The 21,764-nt window shown below is 43.3% G+C and overlaps 1 protein-coding gene across 3 annotated transcripts in view; it reads left to right on the top strand.

Annotated features, from left to right (window-relative positions):
* The window catches only part of LOC135509106 (fatty acyl-CoA reductase 1-like), a 47,034-nt gene that overhangs the window by 11,026 nt on the left and 14,244 nt on the right, over nucleotides 1-21,764 (top strand). For 2 of the 3 annotated variants that reach the window (XM_064929453.1, XM_064929454.1), the window contains 6 exons: nucleotides 11,780-12,005; nucleotides 12,376-12,551; nucleotides 18,362-18,541; nucleotides 20,716-20,893; nucleotides 21,001-21,045; nucleotides 21,506-21,633. In XM_064929453.1, the coding sequence (XP_064785525.1) occupies nucleotides 11,817-12,005; nucleotides 12,376-12,551; nucleotides 18,362-18,541; nucleotides 20,716-20,893; nucleotides 21,001-21,045; nucleotides 21,506-21,633 (896 nt within the window). In that variant the 5' untranslated portion in view covers nucleotides 11,780-11,816. Of the gene's footprint in view, nucleotides 1-11,014; nucleotides 11,092-11,779; nucleotides 12,006-12,375; nucleotides 12,552-18,361; nucleotides 18,542-20,715; nucleotides 20,894-21,000; nucleotides 21,046-21,505; nucleotides 21,634-21,764 lie in introns of those variants that run through there. The other variant, XM_064929455.1, reaches the window with a different exon arrangement.

The raw sequence follows: 21,764 nt of genomic DNA, 5'->3' as shown, positions 1-21,764 counted from the left end.
ACATCCTATGGCGTTCTGCATTAGCATCGAACAGCCCCCGTGATATGCAGCTGTTCAGGGAAGCTAGAAACCATTATACACAGGCAGTTAGAAAAGCCAAGGCCAGCTTTTTCAAGCAGAAATTTGCTTCCTGCAACACTAACTCAAAAAAGTTCTGGGACACTGTAAAGTCCATGGAGAATAAGAACACCTCCTCCCAGCTGCCCACTGCACTGAAGATAGGAAACACTGTCACCACTGATAAATCCACCATAATTGAGAATTTCAACATGCATTTTTCTACGGCTGGCCATGCTTTCCACCTGGCTACTCCTACCCCGGTCAACAGTACTGCACCCCCCACAGCAACTCGCCCAAGCCTTCCCCATTTCTCCTTCTGCCAAATCCGTTCAGCTGATGTTCTGAAAGAGCTGCAAAATCTGGACCCCTACAAATCAGCCGGGCTAGACAATCTGGACTCTTTCTTTCTAAAATTATCTGCCGAAATTGTTGCCACCCCTATTACTAGCCTGTTCAACCTCTCTTTCGTGTCGTCTGAGATTCCCAAAGATTGGAAAGCAGCTGCGGTCATCCCCCTCTTCAAAGGGGGGGACACTCTTGACCCAAACTGCTACAGACCTATATCTATCCTACCATGCCTTTCTACGGTCTTCGAAAGCCAAGTCAACAGATTACCGACCATTTCGAATCTCACCATACCTTCTCTGCTATGCAATCTGGTTTTAGAGCTGGTCATGGGTGCACCTCAGCCACGCTCAAGGTCCTAAACGATATCTTAACCGCCATCTATAAGAAACATTACTGTGCAGCCGTGTTCATTGATCTGGCCAAGGCTTTCGACTCTGTCAATAACCACATCCTCATCGGCAGACTCGACAGCCTTGGTTTCTCAAATGATTGCCTCGCCTGGTTCACCAACTACTTCTCTGATAGAGTTCAGTGTGTCAAATCGGAGGGTCTGCTGTCCGGACCTCTGGCAGTCTCTATGGGGGTGCCACAACGTTCAATTCTTGGACCGACTCTCTTCTCTGTATACATCAATGAGGTCGCTCTTGCTGCTGGTGAGTCTCTGATCCACCTCTACGCAGACGACACCATTCTGTATACTTCTGGCCCTTCTTTGGACACTGTGTTAACAACTCTCCAGGCAAGCTTCAATGTCATACAACTCTCCTTCCGTGGCCTCCAATTGCTCTTAAATACAAGTAAAACTAAATGCATGCTCTTCAACCGATCGGTACCCGCACCTGCCCGCCTGTCCAACATCACTACTCTGGACGGCTCTGACTTAGAGTACGTGGACAACTACATTTACATTTACATTTAAGTCATTTAGCAGACGCTCTTATCCAGAGCGACTTACAAATTGGTGAATTCACCTTCTGACATCCAGTGGAACAGCCACTTTACAATAGTGCATCTAAATCATTTAAGGGGGGGGGTGAGAAGGATTACTTCATCCTATCCTAGGTATTCCTTGAAGAGGTGGGGTTTCAGGTGTCTCCGGAAGGTGGTGATTGACTCTGCTGTCCTGGCATCGTGAGGGAGTTTGTTCCACCATTGGGGGGCCAGAGCAGCGAACAGTTTTGACTGGGCTGAGCGGGAACTGTACTTCCTCAGTGGTAGGGAGGCGAGCAGGCCAGAGGTGGATGAACGCAGTGCCCTTGCTTGGGTGTAGGGCCTGATCAGAGCCTGGAGGTACTGCGGTGCCGTTCCCCTCACAGCTCCGTAGGCAAGCACCATGGTCTTGTAGCGGATGCGAGCTTCAACTGGAAGCCAGTGGAGAGAGCGGAGGAGCGGGGTGACGTGAGAGAACTTGGGAAGGTTGAACACCAGACGGGCTGCGGCGTTCTGGATGAGTTGTAGGGGTTTAATGGCACAGGCAGGGAGCCCAGCCAACAGCGAGTTGCAGTAATCCAGACGGGAGATGACAAGTGCCTGGATTAGGACCTGCGCCGCTTCCTGTGTGAGGCAGGGTCGTACTCTGCGGATGTTGTAGAGCATGAACCTACAGGAACGGGCCACCGCCTTGATGTTAGTTGAGAACGACAGGGTGTTGTCCAGGATCACGCCAAGGTTCTTAGCGCTCTGGGAGGAGGACACAATGGAGTTGTCAACCGTGATGGCGAGATCATGGAACGGGCAGTCCTTCCCCGGGAGGAAGAGCAGCTCCGTCTTGCCGAGGTTCAGCTTGAGGTGGTGATCCGTCATCCACACTGATATGTCTGCCAGACATGCAGAGATGCGATTCGCCACCTGGTCATCAGAAGGGGGAAAGGAGAAGATTAATTGTGTGTCGTCTGCATAGCAATGATAGGAGAGACCATGTGAGGTTATGACAGAGCCAAGTGACTTGGTGTATAGCGAGAATAGGAGAGGGCCTAGAACAGAGCCCTGGGGGACACCAGTGGTGAGAGCGCGTGGCAAGGAGACAGATTCTCGCCACGCCACCTGGTAGGAGCGACCTGTCAGGTAGGACGCAATCCAAGCGTGGGCCGCGCCGGAGATGGCCAACTCGGAGAGGGTGGAGAGGAGGATCTGATGGTTCACAGTATCGAAGGCAGCCGATAGGTCTAGAAGGATGAGAGCAGAGGAGAGAAAGTTAGCTTTAGCAGTGCGGAGCGCCTCCGTGATACAGAGAAGAGCAGTCTCAGTTGAATGACTAGTCTTGAAACCTGACTGATTTGGATCAAGAAGGTCATTCTGAGAGAGATAGCGGGAGAGCTGGCCAAGGACGGCACGTTCAAGAGTTTTGGAGAGAAAGAAAGAAGGGATACTGGTCTGTAGTTGTTGACATCGGAGGGATCGAGTGTAGGTTTTTTCAGAAGGGGTGCAACTCTCGCTCTCTTGAAGACGGAAGGGACGTAGCCAGCGGTCAGGGATGAGTTGATGAGCGAGGTGAGGTAAGGGAGAAGGTCTCCGGAAATGGTCTGGAGAAGAGAGGAGGGGATAGGGTCAAGCGGGCAGGTTGTTGGGCGGCCGGCCGTCACAAGAAGCGAGATTTCATCTGGAGAGAGAGGGAGAAAGAGGTCAGAGCACAGGGTAGGGCAGTGTGATCAGAACCAGCGGTGTCGTTTGACTTAGCAAACGAGGATCGGATGTCGTCGACCTTCTTTTCAAAATGGTTGACGAAGTCATCTGCAGAGAGGGAGGAGGGGGGGGAGGATTCAGGAGGGAGGAGAAGGTGGCAAAGAGCTTCCTAGGGTTAGAGGCAGATGCTTGGAATTTAGAGTGGTAAAAAGTGGCTTTAGCAGCAGAGACAGAGGAGGAAAATGTAGAGAGGAGGGAGTGAAAGGATGCCAGGTCCGCAGGGGAGGCGAGTTTTCCTCCATTTCCGCTCGGCTGCCCGGAGCTCTGTTCTGTGAGCTCGCAATGAGTCATCGAGCCACGGAGCGGGAGGGGAGGACCGAGCCGGCCTGGAGGATAGGGGACATAGAGAGTCAAAGGATGCAGAAAGGGAAGAGAGGAGGGTTGAGGAGGCAGAATCAGGAGATAGGTTGGAGAAGGTATGAGCAGAGGGAAGAGATGATAGGATGGAAGAGGAGAGAGTAGCGGGGGAGAGAGAGCGAAGGTTGGGACGGCGCGATACCATCCGAGTAGGGGCAGTGTGGGAAGTGTTGGATGAGAGCGAGAGGAAAAGGATACAAGGTAGTGGTCGGAGACTTGGAGGGAGTTGCAATGAGGTTAGTGGAAGAACAGCATCTAGTAAAGATGAGGTCGGCGTATTGCCTGCCTTGTGAGTAGGGGGAAGGTGAGAGGGTGAGGTCAAAGAGGAGAGGAGTGGAAAGAAGGAGGCAGAGAGGAATGAGTCAAAGGTAGACGTGGGGAGGTTAAAGTCGCCCAGGACTGTGAGAGGTGAGCCGTCCTCAGGAAAGGAGCTTATCAAGGCATCAAGCTCATTGATGAACTCTCCGAGGAACCTGGAGGGCGATAAATGATAAGGATGTTAAGCTTGAAAGGGCTGGTAACTGTGACAGCATGGAATTCAAAGGAGGCGATAGACAGATGGGTAAGGGGGGGGAGAGAGAGAGAATGACCACTTGGGAGAGATGAGGATCCCGGTGCCACCACCCCGCTGACCAGAAGCTCTCGGGGTGTGCGAGAACACGTGGGCGGACGAAGAGAGAGCAGTAGGAGTAGCAGTGTTATCTGTGGTGATCCATGTTTCCGTCAGTGCCAAGAAGTCGAGGGACTGGAGGGAGGCATAGGCTGAGATGAACTCTGCCTTGTTGGCCGCAGATCGGCAGTTCCAGAGGCTACCGGAGACCTGGAACTCCACGTGGGTCGTGCGCGCTGGGACCACCAGATTAGGGTGGCCGCGGCCACGCGGTGTGGAGCGTTTGTATGGTCTGTGCAGAGAGGAGAGAACAGGGATAGATAGACACATAGTTGACAGGCTACAGAAGAGGCTACGCTAATGCAAAGGAGTTGGAATGATAAGTGGACTACACGTCTCGAATGTTCAGAAAGTTAAGCTTACGTAGCAAGAATCTTATTGACTAAAATGATTGAAATGCTACAGTACTGCGGGAGTAGGCTAGCTGGCAGTGGCTGCGTTGTTGACTTTGTAGGCTAGCTGGTAGTGGCTGCGATGTTGACACTACACTAATCGAGTCTCATGTGCCATTAAAAAATGTATATGTATAGTACCAGTCAAAGGTTTGGACACACCTACTCATTCAAGGGTTTTTCTTTATTTTACTATTTTCTATGAAATAACACACATGGAATCATCTAGTAACCAAAAAAAGTGTTAAACAAATCAAAATAGATTTTAGATTCTTCAAAGTAGCCACCCTTTACCTTGATGATAGCTTTGCACACTCTTGGCATTCTCTCAACCATCTTCACCTGGAATGCTTTTCCAACAGTCTTGAAGGATTTCCCACAAATGCTGAGCTGTTATTGGCTGCTTTTCCTTCACACTGCGGGCAAACTCATCCCAAACCATCTCAATTGGGTTGAGGTCGGGTGATTGTGGAGGCCAGGTCATCTAATGCAGCACTCCATCACTCTCCTTGGTGAAATAGACCTTACACAGCATGGAGGTGTGTTGGGTTATTGACCTGTTGAAAAACCAAATGATAGTCCCACTAAGCGCAAACCAGGTGGGATGGCGTATCGCTGCAGAAGTGTGCCTTGAATTCTAATAAATCACAGACAGTGTCACCAGCAAATAACCATCACACCACCACCTCTATGCTTCACACATGCAGAGATCATTCTTTCATCTACTCTGCGTCTCACAAAGACACCGCAGTTCAAAGGACAGATTTCATCCGGTCAAGTCTCTTCTTATTATTGGTGTCCTTTAGTAGTGGTTTCTTTGCAGCAATTCGACCATGAAGGCCTGATTTCATGAAGTCTCCTCTGAACAGTTGCTGTTGATGTCTGTTACTTGAACTTTGAAGCATTTATTTGGGCTGCAATTTCTGAGGCTCGTAACTAATGAACTTATCCTCTGCATCAGAGGTAACCCTGCATTCTCCCTTCCTGTGGCGGACCTCATGAGCCAGTTTCATCATAGTGCTTGATGGTTTTTGCGTCTGAACTTGAAGAAACTTTTAAAGTTATTGACATTTTCCGTATTGACTGACCTTAATGTATTGAAGTAATGATGGACCGTCGTTTCTCTTTGCATATTTGAGCTGTTCTTGCCATAATATGCACTTGGTCTTTTACCAAATAGGACTGTCTTCCACCCCAACTTTGTCACAACACATCTGAACTTTAACTTCTTGACGCACCCATCCCTTTAGCGGGATCATTTTCATCAACACCCGCTGAATTGCAGCTCTCCAAATTCAAATTAAATTACTAAAAATATTTAATTTTCATGAAATCACAAGTGCAATATAGCAAAACACAGCTTAGCTTGTTAATCCACCTGCGTTGTTAGATTTCAATACAGCTTTTCGGCGAAAGCATAACAAGTGTTTATGTAAGAACATCTCTCTCAGTAGATAAAATATTACAAACACTATATTACAAGCAGCCAAGTAGATTGGTCACGAAAAGCAATAGATTAAATGGCTTGCCTTTGATGATCAACGGATGTTTGCACTCACGAGACTCCCAGTTACACAATAAATGTTCCTTTTGTTCCATAAAGATTATTTTTATATCCAAAATACCTCTTTGTTTAGCGCGTTATGTTAAGAAATCCACAGGCTCGAGCAGTCACGACATCGCAGACAAAAATTCCAAATAGTATCTGTAATGTCCACAGAAACATGTCAAACGTTTTTTATAATCAATCCTCAGGTTGTTTTTAAAATATATAATCGATAATATATCAACCAGGACTGTCACTTTTTCAATAGGCGAGGGAGAGACAATGGCTGCCCCACGCAAAACTCTGTGAACACCCAGCTGTCCACTGACGCGATGCTATCTTTCTCGCTCATTTTTCAAAATAAAAGCCTGAAACTGTCTAAAGACTGACACCTTGAGGAAGCCATAGGAAAATGAATCTGGTTGATATCCCTTTAAATGGAGGCAAGGCATCCAATGGAACAGAGAGCTTTCAGGAAAAAACAGCACTTCCTGGTTTGATTTTCCTCAGGTTTTTGCCTGCAATATCAGTTCTGTTATACTCACAGACAATATTTTGACAGTTTTGGATACGTTAGTGTTTTCTATCCTAATCTGATAATTATATGCATATTCTAGTTTCTGGGCCTGAGAAATAGGCAGTTTCAAATGGGTACGTTTTTTTAGCCAAAAACGAAAATCCTGCCCCCTACACTCAAGGAGTTAATGAAGGCACACCTGTTAATTGAAATGCATTCCAGGTGACTACCTCATTAAACTGGTTGACAGAATGCCAAGAGTGTGAAAAGTTGGCATCAAGGCCAGCTAGCTAACTTTAGCTGGCTGGCTCGCTAACTAACATTACGTCATGCGTTGAGATTCATCGTTTATCTCGATAGTGATCTAGCTACATTTCTTAACAAAAGGCTTTTCTTAGTGTGCCAGAGCGCAGAATAACTGATGAATTTTGAATATGTCCGGTGTCTGTAAACGTTGGCAACAAACCGTAATTCAATTGTTGCCAGCAGTACAGTTAGTCATCAATGCTCTGGATAACATGAAAAGAGCGTAACCAGCTCTGCTAGGGTGAGTAAAATGGTCAGTATTCTCTCATTAGGTGTCTGGAAGTAGCTAGCCAATGTAAGCCAGTTAGCTTGGATGCTTGACTGTTGTTGTGAGGTCAGAGCTTTCGGATCGATCCTACTTATTAGCCAGAGCTTCCAGTGTGCGCTCTGAATGCGAAACACTGCATTTACGAACGGACAATCTGTCAGGATAGTTGCAGTCACCAATGCTCTGGATAACATAGCCTAACCAGCTCTGCTAGGGCAAGTAATGTTCAGTGAGCTGTTCTCTCTCTTGATGTCTGGAAGTGGCTGGTAAGTTAGTACAGAATTCTCAGCTCAACCCTTAAAGAGATGGGTGGGGCTAAGGCTTTAGAGAGAGTGAACAATGCTGAATGGATGTAGACAAAGAAGGGCTCTCCAATAGTAGTATTAAAACATTGAAAGACTGTTTTCTCAAAAGTGAGTTATCAACTTTCAAATGTAGTGTATGATATACCATTTTGTAGCTTTGAGTGTCCACTTTTATCCAATGTAAAACAAATAATAATAAAAAGCAGATTCAAATGTTGATACATAAGACAGAATCCTGGTGGTGAGTCACATATGTGGACACCCCTTCAAATGAGTTGATTCGGCTATTTTAGCCACATCTGTTGCAGACGGGTATAAAATCGAGGACACAGCCATGCAATCTCCAGAGACAAACTGGCAGTAGAATGGCCTTACTGAAGAGCTCAATGACTTTCAACGTGGCACCGTCATAGGATGCCACCTTTCCAACAAGTCAGTTCGTCAAATTTCTGCCCTGCTAGAGCTACCCCGGTCAACTATAAGTGCTGATTTTGTGAAGTGAAAATGTTTAGGGGCAACAACGGCTCAGCCCTGAAGTGGCCACACAAGCTCACAGAAAGAGACCGCTGAAATGCATAGCACGTAAAAATCGTCTGTCCTCGGTAGGGCTGGGCGGTATACGTTTTTTTGCTATGTACCGGTATTGTGTCATGGACAGGTTCGAGTTTTTACTTTACCTTCGATAACGGTATTTGAATGTTTGGTTTGTTAAATGTGATATGCAGTGTGTAACATCCATTTTTATAGTTTACTTCGCTACTTGAGTCATCTCTCGCCACTCTCTCTCTCCATGCCGCTTTCCACAGAGACCTAGTCCTGGCTCCTGTCACTTAAGGAGCGCATTTGTTGTACCTCGGCCACGAGACACTTGCTTTTAGTCTGCATGGTCAATACAGCATATGCAACAATGTTGATGACAACGATGGAGTTGTCACTTTGCTTCTTAATATAAATCTACTAGCATTCCATAATTACACTATTAGCTTGTGTTTCTTCTTACATCTGCAAACAGCTAGTTTGTCTTTTCTTAGCAAGTTGTTCCTAAATCTTGTTAGCCGCTAATGCTAATCTCTAGCTATCTACTAAATGTACTGAATAAGAGCAAGCGTAATTAGCCATAGAGCCTGATAATATCAGTGATGGTGTAGACCTAAATCAGCATGCTGTTTTTGCAACAGTATCTTCTAAATTAAAAAGGAATACGCAAAGCAAGAATATCTTAGCTCCATGAAGTAGCTAAAGAGAGAACATTCAATGTAGCCAAAGATTATAGGGTTCCCTAGGAAACACCTATCAACACTTTAGTTCCTACCCTTTCGCAATAACTCCTCCCTGGCATTTTCATTCCTTGTCATGTCAAACAACACTGTATTAAAAGTGCCCACTATTATATTCTAACTATATAATTAGAATAGACCTTCTATTGCCATGATTTTAACACCCAAGAGTTTTGCTCAAAATCGCATGTCAAATTGCAACATTTGGTTAAAAATGAGCCCTGATTGCTTGCCCATATCGTGCAGCCCTATGTGTCAGTGTGGAAATGATCTCAAATGCAGAAATTGATGACAATTAGGACTTTTTTTGTGGTTGAAGTTGAATTGAACAATATAAAGCAATCAGAATGGAGAAAGACTCATTGAAATTATTTCGAATGTATGTTTGCCCCCTTAGGGTCACACACTACTCAGGTTGTCAAGAAAGAAATAGCCCAAGATTCTGTGACAGCTGTGGGACAATAGATCCCAAAATTCGTACAACCAAGTAGGCCTAGGCTACATTAAAAAAAAATGTTAAAAAGCTATTAATCTGATTGGCTTGATGTCATAAACAGTGCAATGCTTGAAGCATTGCGAAGAGCTGCTGGCAAAACGCATGAAAGTGCTGTTTGAATGAATGCTTACGAGCCTGCAGCTGCCTACCATCACTCAGTCAGACTGTTCTATCAAATCATAGACTTAATTATAACATAATAACACACAGAAATACGAGCCTTAGGTCATTAATATGGTCGAATGCGGAAACTATCATCTCGAAAACAAGACGTTTATTCTTTCAGTGAAATACGGAAACGTTCCATATTCTATCTAACGGGTGGCATCCATAAATCTAAATATTCCTGTTACATTGCACAACCATCAATATTATGTCATAATTACGTACAATTCTGGCAAATTAGGCGGCCCAAACTGTTGCATATACGCTGACTCTGCGTGCAATGAACGCAAGTGAAGTGACACAATTTCACCTGGTTAATATTGCCTTCTAACCTTTCTTTTAGCTAAATATGCAGGTTTAAAAATATATACATATATACATGTGTATTGATTTTAAGAAAGGCATTGATGTTTATGGTTAGGTACACATTGGAGCAACGACGGTCCTTTTTCGTGAATACGCACCGCATCGATTATATGCAACGCAGGACACGCTAGATAAACTAGTAATATCATCAACCACAGTTCAATTCGATCTTTGTGTTCTGATAGCAGAAGTTGCATGTAAGTGGCAAGTGTAGACATGACCTGCGCACATGGATTGTACAATATTTGCACAAGTATTATTTTTGTAAAATTCTAAATGCTCTGTCATGTTGGTTGTTGATCATTGCTAGACAGCCATTCTCAAGTCTTGCCAGAGCAATATTTCTTAATTCCATTATTTTACTTTTAGATGTGTGTATTGTTGTGAATTGTTAGATATTACTGTACTGTTGGAGCTAGGAACACAAGCATTTCGCTACACCTGCAATAACATCTGCTAAATATGTTTATGTGACTAATACCATTAGATAACTACAATGTTGTGGTTCCATCCTCAGTTTCACAGCCTTTAACCTCTGTAACTGTTAAGGTCATCAATGGCCTCATGATGAAATCCCTGAGCGCTTTCCTTCCTCTCCGGCAACTGAGTTAGGAAGGATGCCTGTATCTTTGTAGTTACAGGGTGTATTGATACTCCATCCAAAGTGTAATTAATTCATAACTTCATCATGCTCAAAGGGATAGTCATTGTCTGCTTTATAATTCTTTTTACCCATTTTTTTCCCACTAACTATTCCCCAGGTTGTTGCTGTAAATGAGAATGTGTTCTCAGTCAATTTACCTGGTAAAATAAGGGTTAACTAAAGTAAGTAAAAGGTGCTCTTGCGAGGCATTGGAAAACCTCCCTGGTCTTTGTGTTTGAAATTCACTGCTCGACTGGGGAACCTTACAATTATCTGTATGTGCGGGTTACAGAGCTGAGGTAGTCATTCAAAAGTCATGTCAAACACTATTATTGCACACATGCAACGTATTATGTGACTTGTTAAGCAAATGTTTACTCCTGAACTTATTTATGTTTTCCATATCAAGGGGGTTGAATACTTATTGACTCAAGACATTTCAGATTTTAATTTGACATTTATTTGTAAACATTTCTTAAAACATAATTCTACTTTGACACTAGAGGGTATTGTGTGTAGGCTGTAACAACAAAATGCGGAAAAAGTCAAGGAGTGTGATTACTTTCTGGAGGCACTATCTGTCGGAGTAGTGTTCTGTATCAACAGCAGCGTATCATCCACCCGACGACTAGAGATAAGACTAGACTTGTTAAAAAAAGAACACAGGCTTGTTAACTCTTGTGTTGCTACAAGGTAAACTGGGTATTAGTGATTTAAATGTGATGTTGTGTAGAGCAGTCTTTCTACTACTCTAGGCTGTTTCAATTGTCTTTACTGGATCTTTGCAGAGTGCTTAACTCTGCTCTAGACCTCTTGTAATAGATTGTGCCAATGAGAAACCCGTCTCAGCAAGGTTTAAGTAAAGCTTTTGAGCTCGGCAGCCATCTTAATGGCAGTGTGTGGATGAGACAGGATAAAACTAGCTTACAACATTGGAGTGGCCGAATTCCTAAGATGTGTTATCTTCTGTAAGTGATGGCTATGGGCTTAGGAAGTTAACTGTTGTAGATGGTAAGGGAAGTTTTTGCCTCTACAAACTGGGGTGGTTTTGACCGTGTAACTGCTAGTGACGATATGAGTATTGCGATACTCGTTAGTATCGTATCGTGGCAAGGAAACAAAGCGGATTTAACTTCTTTAGGAAGCAAACATTATGTTGTCATCCAGAATCACATTATTTATTTTCCAAGCTATAGACTACTATCTTACTTACAACAGGTTTTTAAAGGACTGAAGAGTTAGGTCTGTGTCGTGTTTTCATTTTTGCCATGGAAAAATATTGAATAACTGATATGGTCACAGCCCTAGTAATTGCTGAAATTCCATCACGCTAGTAAGGATCTTCAGTGACTAGGCTAATGATGATGTAATCCTTCCACAGGTGGCGTCGTTGAGGAAGGTTGGAGCACACAGACAAAATGGTAACCATTCCTGAGTACTATGAGGGGAAGAATGTGCTGATCACAGGGGCCACAGGCTTTATGGGAAAAGTCCTGCTGGAGAAGCTGATGCGGTCCTGCCCTGGAGTCAAGGCTGTGTACGTCCTTGTCCGGCACAAAGCGGGCCACGCTCCCCTGGCCCGCATCGCAGACATGATCAACTGCAAGGTGAGAAGAGCTGGAGAAATGTCTAATGGGGTAGCCAAAGAGGAATGTTCAAGGGGGATAGCCAAAACTCTGTAGGCTGTGTGGGGTGATGCGTCATAAGTTCTTGACTGCTTGTTACGGAGACTTCTTAGTCCCACAGCCCACACATCATACGGTCTTTACAATTGGGCCATGGCAGACCACGATGTGGGCAAGCCTATGTCTTACTAATGGAATTGCTTTCTTGGGAGTGCTTTCGAACCAAAACGCTTCCCTCCACCTACACATTGGTTTCATAAAAAAAAAAGTTGTAGGCTCATTTTAGCTTATTGGCTGTGAAAGTGTCATGAAGGAGTATTACAACTGTAATACAACTGTATTTGTTTTTCAGCTTTTTGACAGGTTACGAGATGAGCAGCCAGACTTTGCTGAGAAGATAGTGGCTGTGAACAGTGACCTCACCCTGCCAGATATGGACCTGAGCAAAGTGGACCAGGAAACGCTTGCTGACTGCATCAACATAGTCTTCCACTGTGCTGCAACCATCCGATTCAATGAGCCTCTAAAGTGAGCCATTGTTTCCTTCTTGATACTGCTCCCCAGAACGTTGTTTCACTTCTGCTCCCAGAACCTTGCTGGACAGTGCTGCAATTTCAGATTTATCTACAGTGATCTTGGCTCTTCTCTCACACTTGCTTCTCCTGCAGAGAAATTACACTCACAGTTTTACTAACCCTCCGGGCGTACCTATCTATTGCTTAGGCTTTAAAAAAAATACATACATACATACATACATACATACATACATACATACATACATACATACATACATACATACATACATACATACATACATACATACATACATACATACATACATACATACATACATACATACATACATACATACATACATACATACATACATACATACATACATACATACATACATACATACATACATACATACATACATACATACATACATACATACATACATACATACATACATACATACATACATACATACATACATACATACATACATACATACATACATACATACATACATACATACATACATACATACATACATACATACATACATACATACATACATACATACATACATACATACATACGTACATACATACATACATACATACATACATACATACATACATACATACATACATACATACATACATACATACATACATACGTACGTACATACATACGTACATACATACATACATACATACATACATACGTACATACGTACGTACATACATACATACGTACATACATACGTACGTACGTACATACGTACGTACATACGTACATACATACGTACGTACGTACGTACATACATACGTACATACGTACGTACATACATACGTACGTACGTACGTACGTACATACGTACATACATACATACATACGTACATACATACGTACGTACGTACATACGTACGTACGTACATACGTACATACATACGTACGTACGTACATACGTACGTACATACGTACGTACATACGTACATACATACATACATACGTACGTACGTACATACATACGTACGTACGTACGTACGTACGTACATACGTACGTACGTACGTACGTACGTACATACGTACGTACATACATACATACATACGTACGTACATACGTACGTACGTACGTACGTACGTACGTACGTACATACATACGTACGTACGTACGTACGTACGTACATACATACATACGTACGTACGTACGTACGTACGTACGTACGTACGTACGTACGTACGTACGTACGTACGTACGTACGTACGTACATACATACGTACGTACGTACGTACGTACATACGTACGTACATACATACATATACGTACGTACATACATACATACATACGTACACACATACATACACGTACATACATACGTACATACATACGTACACGTACATACATACATACATACGTATACGTACATACATACACATACGTACATGTATACGTACATACATACATACGTATACGTACATACGTACGTACGTACGTACGTACGTACGTACGTACGTACGTACATACGTACATACATACATACATACATACATACATACATACATACATACATACATACATACATACATACATACATACATACATACATACATACATACATACATACATACATACATACATACATACATACATACATACATACATACATACATACATACATACATACATACATACATACATACATACATACATACATACATACATACATACATACATACATACATACATACATACATACATACATACATACATACATACATACATACATACATACATACATACATACATACATACATACATACATACATACATACATACATACATACATACATACATACATACATACATACATACATACATACATACATACATACATACATACATACATACATACATACATACATACATACATACATACATACATACATACATACATACATACATACATACATACATACATACATACATACATACATACATACATACATACATACATACATACATACATACATACATACATACATACATACATACATACATACATACATACATACATACATACATACATACATACATACATACATACATACATACATACATACATACATACATACATACATACATACATACATACATACATACATACATACATACATACATACATACATACATACATACATACATACATACATACATACATACATACATACATACATACATACATACATACATACAGTTGAACCGCTCCACACATTTCTTGTTAACAAACTATAGTTTTGGCAAGTTGGTTAGGACATCTACTTTGTGCATGACACAATTAATCTTTCCAACAATTGTTTACAGACAGATTATTTCACTTATAATTCACTGTATCACAATTCCAGTGGGTCAAAAGTTGACATACTCTAAGTTGACTGTGCCTTTAAACAGCTTGGAAAATTCCAGAAAATTATGTAATGACTTTAGAAGCTTCTGATAGGCTAATTGACATTGTTTGAGTCAATTGGAGGATTACCTGTGGATTTATTTCAAGGCCTACCTTCAAACTCAGTGCCTCTTTGCTTGCCATCATGGGAAAATCAAATGAAATCAGCCAAGACCGCAGAAAAATAATTGTAGACCTCCAAGTCTGGTTCATCCTTGGGAAAAATTTCCAAATGCCTGAAGGTATCACGTTCATCTGTACAAACAATAGTACACAAGTATAAACACCATGAGACCACGCAGCTGTCATACTGCTCAGGAAGGAGAAGCATTCTGTCTCCTAGAGATTAACGTACTTTGGTACAAAAAGTGCAAATCAGTCCCAGATCAACAGCAAAGGACCTTGTGAAAATGCTGGAGAAAACGGGTACAAAAGTGCAATATCCACGGTAAAACGAGTCCTATATCGACATAAGCTGAAAGGCCACTCAGCAAGGAAGAAGCCACTGCTCCAAAGCCGCCATAAAAAAGCCAGACTACGGTTTGCAACTGAACATGGGGACAAAGATCGTGCTTCTTGGAGAAATGTCCTCTGGTCCGATGAAACAAAAATAGAACTGTTTGTCCCTAATGACCATCGTCATGTTTGAAAGAAAAATGGGGAGGCTTGCAAGCCGAAGAACACCATCCCAACTGTGAAGCACGGGGATGGCAGCAGGATGTTGTGGGGGTGCTTTGCTGCAGGAGGGACTGGTGCACTTCACAAAATAGATGGCATCATGCGGAAGGAAAATGAAGTGGATATATTGAAGCAACATCTCAAGACATCAGTCAGGAAGTTAAAGCTTGGTTGTAAATCGGTCTTCCAAATGGACAATGACCCCAAGCATACTTCCAAAGTTGTTGCAAAATGGCTTAAGGACAACAAAGTCAAGGTATTGGAGTGGCCATCACAAAGCCCTGACCTCAATCCTATAGAAAATGTGTAGGCAGAACTGAAAAAGTGTGTGCGAGCAAAGAGACCTACAAACCTGACTCCGTTATATTAGCACTTTCAGGAGGAATGGGCCAAAATTCACCAACTTATTGTGGGAAGCTTGTGGAAGGCTACCCGAAACGTTTGACCCATGTTAAACAATTTAAAAGCAAATCTACCAAATACTATATGAATTTATGTAAACTTCTGATCCACTGGGAATGTGATGAAAGAAATAAAAGCTGAAATAAATCATTCTCTATACTATTATTCTGACTTTTCACATTCTTAAAATAAAATGGTGGTCCTAACTGACCTAAGACAGGGAATTGTAACTAGGATTAAATGTCAGGAATTGTGAAAAACAGATTTTAAATGTATTTGGCTAAGATGTATGTAAACTTCTGACTACAACTGTATACACACACACACACACACACACACACACACACACACACACACACACACACACACACACACACACACACACAGTGCATTCAGAAAGTATTGACCCCTTGACTTTCCCCACATTTTGTTACTTTAACTAAAATTGATTAAGTTCACTGTATTCCTCATCAATCTACACACAATACCCTGTAATTGCATTTTTTTTGTATTACCTAATTTACATAAGTATTCAGTCCTTTTGCTATGAGACTGGAAGTTGAGCTCAGGTGCATCCTGTTTCCATTGGTCATCCTTGAGATGTTTCTATAACTTGATTGGAGTCCACCTGTGGTAAATTCAATTGATTGGACATGATTTGGAAAGGCATACACCTGTCAATATAAGCTCCCACAGTTGTCAGTGCAACAACCAAGCCATAAGGTCAAAGGAATTGTCCGCCGAGCTCTGAGACAGGATTGTCTCGAAGCACAGATCTGGGGAAGGGTACCAAAGCATTTCTGCAGCATTGAAGATCCTCGGAAACACAGTGGCCTCCATTATTCTTAAAGGGAAGAAGTTTGGAACCACCAAAACTCTTCCTAGAGCTGGCCGTCCAGCCAAACTGAGCAATTGTGAGAGAAGGGTATTGGTCAGGGAAGTGACCAAGAACCCGATGGTCACTCTGACAGAGCTCCTGAGTTCCTCTGTGGAGATGGGAAATGATTCCAAAGGACAACCATCTCTGCAGCACTCCACCAATCAGGCCTTTATGTTAGAGTGGCCAGACGGAACCCACTCTTCAGTAAAAGGTACATGACAGCCGGCTTGGAGTTTGCCAAAAGGCACCAAAAGACTCTCAGGCCAGGGAAAACAAGATTCTCTGGTATGATAAAACAAACATTGGAACTCTTTGGCCTGAATGCCAAGTGTCACATCTGGATGAAACCTGGCACCATCTCTACAGTGCAGCATCAGCTGTTCAGAGGAGACTGCGTGAATCAGGCCTTCATGGTTGCAAAGAAACCTCTACTAAAGGACACCAATAAGAAGAGACTTGCGTGGGCCAAGAAACACGAGCAATGGACATTAGACCCGTGTAAATCTGTCCTTTTGGTCTGATGAGTCCAAATTTGAGATTTTTGGTTCCAACCGCAGTGCCTTTGTGAGACGCAGAATAGGTGAATGGATGATCTCCCCATGTGGGGTTCCCACCGTGAAGCATGTGGAGGTGCTTTGCTGGTGACATTGTCAGTGATTTATTTAGAATTCAAGGTACACTTAACCAGCAAGGCTACCACAGCATTCTGCAGCTATGCGCCATCCCATCTGGTTTGCACTTAGTGAGACTGTCATTTGTATTTCAACAGGACAATGACCCAACACACACCTCCAGGCTGTGTAACGGCTATATGACCAAGAAGGAGAGTGATGAGTGCTGCATCAGATAACCTGGCCTCCGCAATTACCCAACCTCAACCCAATTGAGATGGTTTGGGATGAGTTGGACTGCAGAGTGAAGGAAAAGCAGCCAACAAGGGATCAGCATATATGGGAACCATCAAGACTGTTGGAAAAGCATTCCAGGTGAAGCTGGTTGAGAGAATGCCAAGAGTGTGCAAAGCTGTCAAGTCAAAGGGTGGCTACTTTGAAGAATCTCAAATATAAAATATATTTCGATTTGTTTCACACTTTTTTTGGTTACTTTTTTTGGGGGTGGCAGGTAGCCTAGTGGTTAGTAACCGAAAGGTTGCTGGATTGAATCCCAGAGCTGAACAAGGCAGTTAACCCACTGTTCCCCGGTAGACTGTCATTGTAAATAAGAATTTGTTCTTAACTGACTTGCCTAGTTAAATAAAATAGTTATTTCATAGTTTTGATGTCTTCACTGTTATTCTACAATGTAGAAAATAGTCAAATTAAATAAACCCTGGAATGAGTAGTTGTGTCAACTTTGGACTGTGTGTATATATTAGTAGCATTTCTGTAATGATGTTTTGTGACTTTTTTTTGTTCTCCTTTCAGAGATGCTATGCTACTGAATGTTCTAGCTACCCAGAAGATGGTGGCTCTTGCCCACAAAATGAAGCACTTGGAGGTGTTCCTCCACGTGTCCACAGCCTACGCCAACTGTGACCGGACACTCATTGAGGAAGTGGTTTACCCACCTCCTGTTGACTACAAGAAGCTCATCGACAGCCTAGAGTGAGTAAAGTTCTTTGCCGATTGTTAGAAACGGAAACCAAGAGATTATAGTAATCTACAGCTTGGCATGTTTGACTGAGATAGATAAGTAGATTCTTTGCATCCTGTGGATTAGTTTGTAGTGGCTAATGCATAAGCTTGGTAGCTCTCCCTTGAGGGTCTCTCAATATCTCACTGCATGGACTGAAACTGCCAAACAGGGACAGTCTCTGATTTAAACTTCATGGCGTTTGGTTACTGATTGAGTGGCACTCACTCATTTGTAGTAGGTCAATTTGAACTGTTAAAAGGACATTTGCTTTACTCTAAATGTTAGGTGGGGCCTCTGACTGCTCTTGCAGGGGGTGCAACAGGACACGCATGCACAACATGGTCACCAGTTGTGTGAAAGTCGGTGTTCTGTTCATGTAGGAATGTTTCCATCCCTAAGTATTACAGTAGGCATTTGCTAATTTCTTCAGAGACATACATGTATGTGTGTGGGGAAAGGGAATTTCGGAGACTTATTCTATTTGTGGTCTTGGGAATATATACACTGCTCAAAAAAATAAAGGGAACACTTAAACAACACAATGTAACTCCAAGTCAATCACACTTCTGTGAAATCAAACTGTCCACTTAGGAAGCAACACTGATTGACAATACATTTCACATGCTGTTGTGCAAATGGAATAGAGAACAAGTGGAAATTATAGGCAATTAGCAAGACACCCCCAATAAAGGAGTGGTTCTAGAGGTGGTGACCACAGACCACTTCTCAGTTCCTATGAACTGACTGATGTTTTGGTCACTTTTGAATGCTGGCGGTGCTTTGACTCTAGTGGTAGCATGAGACTACAACCCACACAGGTAGTGCAGCTCATCCAGGATGGCACATCAATGCAAGCTGCGGCAAGAAGGTTTGCTGTGTCTGTCAGCGTAGTGTCCAAAGCATGGAGGCGCTACCAGGAGACAGGCCAGTACATCAGGAGATGTGGAGGAGGCCGTAGGAGGGCAACAACCCAGCAGCAGGACCGCTACCTCTGCCTTTGTGCAAGGAGGAGCAGGAGGAGCACTGCCAGAGCCCTGCAAAATGACATCCAGCAGGCCACAAATGTGCATGTGTCTGCTCAAACGGTCAGAAACAGACTCCATGAGGGTGGTATGAGGGCCCGACATCCACAGGTGGGGGTTGTGCTTACAGCTCAACACCGTGCAGGACTTTTGGCATTTGCCAGAGAACACCAAGATTGGCAAATTTGCCACTGGCGCCCTGTGCTCTTCACAGATGAAAGCAGGTTCACACTGAGCACATGTGACAGACGTGACAGAGTCTGGAGATGCCGTGGAGAACGTTCTGCTGCCTGCAACATCCTCCAGCATGACCGGTTTGGCGGTGGGTCAGTCATGGTGTGGGGTGGCATTTCTTTGGGGGGCCGCACAGCCCTCCATGTGCTCGCCAGAGGTAGCCTGACTGCCATTAGGTACCGAGATGAGATCCTCAGACCCCTTGTGAGACCATATGCTGGTGCGGTTGGCCCTGGGTTCCTCCTAATGCAAGACAATGCTAGACCTCATGTGGCTGGAGTGTGTCAGCAGTTCCTGCAAGAGGAAGGCATTGATGCTATGGACTGGCCTGCCTGTTCCCAAGACCTGAATCCAATTGAGCACATCTGGGACATCATGTCTTGCTCCATCCACCAACGCCACGTTGCACCACAGACTGTCCAGGACTTGGCGGATGCTTTAGTCCAGGTCTGGGAGGAGATCCCTCAGGGGACCATCCGCCACCTCATCAGGAGCATGCCCAGGTGTTGTAGGGAGGCCATACAGGCACGTGGAGGCCACACACACACTACTGAGCCTCATTTTGGCTTGTTTTAAGGACATTACATCAAAGTTGGATCAGCCTGTAGTGTGGTTTTCCACTTTAATTTTGAGTGTGACTCCCAAATCCAGACCTCCATGGGTTGATACATTTGATTTCCATTGATCATTTTTGTGTGATTTTGTTGTCAGCACATTCAACTATGTAAAGAAAAAAGTATTTAATGATGATATTTCATTAATTCAGATCTAGGATGTGTTATTTTAGTGTTCCCTTTTTGAGCAGTGTATTTTGTATTTGAGCAATATGGCAGAAAATGGACCTTTTTATTGTGGCTCTGTCTTCAATGTGTTTTCATGTTGGTTAGATGGATGGATGAGAAGCTGGTCTCAGCGATGACCCCAGGGCTGATAGGAAAAAGGCCAAACACGTACACCTACACCAAGGCCATAGCTGAGTACCTGGTCCAGCAGGAGTGTGGAAACCTCAACGTGGCTATAATCAGGCCTTCTATAGTAGGGGCCAGTTGGAAAGAGCCGTTCCCAGTGAGTCTTCCCATGTACTGAGCCCGCTGTCTTCTAAGCTGTAGCTATACTGTAGCTGACCATGGTCAATTCTGTGTACTGTTCATAACATGTTTTTTCACTCTTAGGGCTGGATTGATAATTTCAATGGACCTAGTGGAATATTCATTGCAGTAAGTACCTTAAAAATATGTTCTCAATATTTTTTTTATTTAACCGAGTAGGCTAGTTGAGAACAAGTTCTCATTTACAACTGCGACCTGGCCAAGATAAAGCAAAGCAGTTTGACACATAAAACAACACAGAGTTACACATGGAATAAACAAACATACAGTCAATAATACAATAGAAAAAGTCTATATACAGTGTGTGCAAATGAGGTAGGATACGGGAGGTAAAGGCAATAATTAGGCCATAGTGGTGAAGTAATTACAATATAGCAATTAAAGACTGGAATGGTAGATGTGCAGAAGATGAATGTGCAAGTAGAGATACTGGTGTGCAATATGTAAAACGCTCAGATCACAATAATGCGATCATGACCATTTCAAAGGTGTGGCTGCTGATTTATAACCTGAGAAACCACATTCCCATCACCTGGTAATGAACCTAGCACTTCTCTGCCCTGTATAGGCAGGAAAGGGGATCCTGCGTACCATGAGAGCGTCCAACAACGCGGTGGCTGACCTGGTGCCTGTGGACACGGTCATCAATACCACACTGGCTGCTGCCTGGTACTCAGGCTCCCAGAGACACACCAGGTCAGTCTCACACACACTGCAGCTGCCTGGTACTCAGGCTCCCAGAGACACACCAGGTCAGTCTCACACACACTGCAGCTGCCTGGTACTCAGGCTCCCAGAGACACACCAGGTCAGTCTCACACACACTG

The sequence above is a fragment of the Oncorhynchus masou genome, chromosome 22, assembly GCF_036934945.1.
Source record: "Oncorhynchus masou masou isolate Uvic2021 chromosome 22, UVic_Omas_1.1, whole genome shotgun sequence".
NCBI lineage: Eukaryota > Metazoa > Chordata > Actinopteri > Salmoniformes > Salmonidae > Oncorhynchus > Oncorhynchus masou.
The sequence above is the reverse complement of the archived record's forward strand: the minus strand, read 5'-3'. Positions and strand labels throughout refer to the sequence as shown.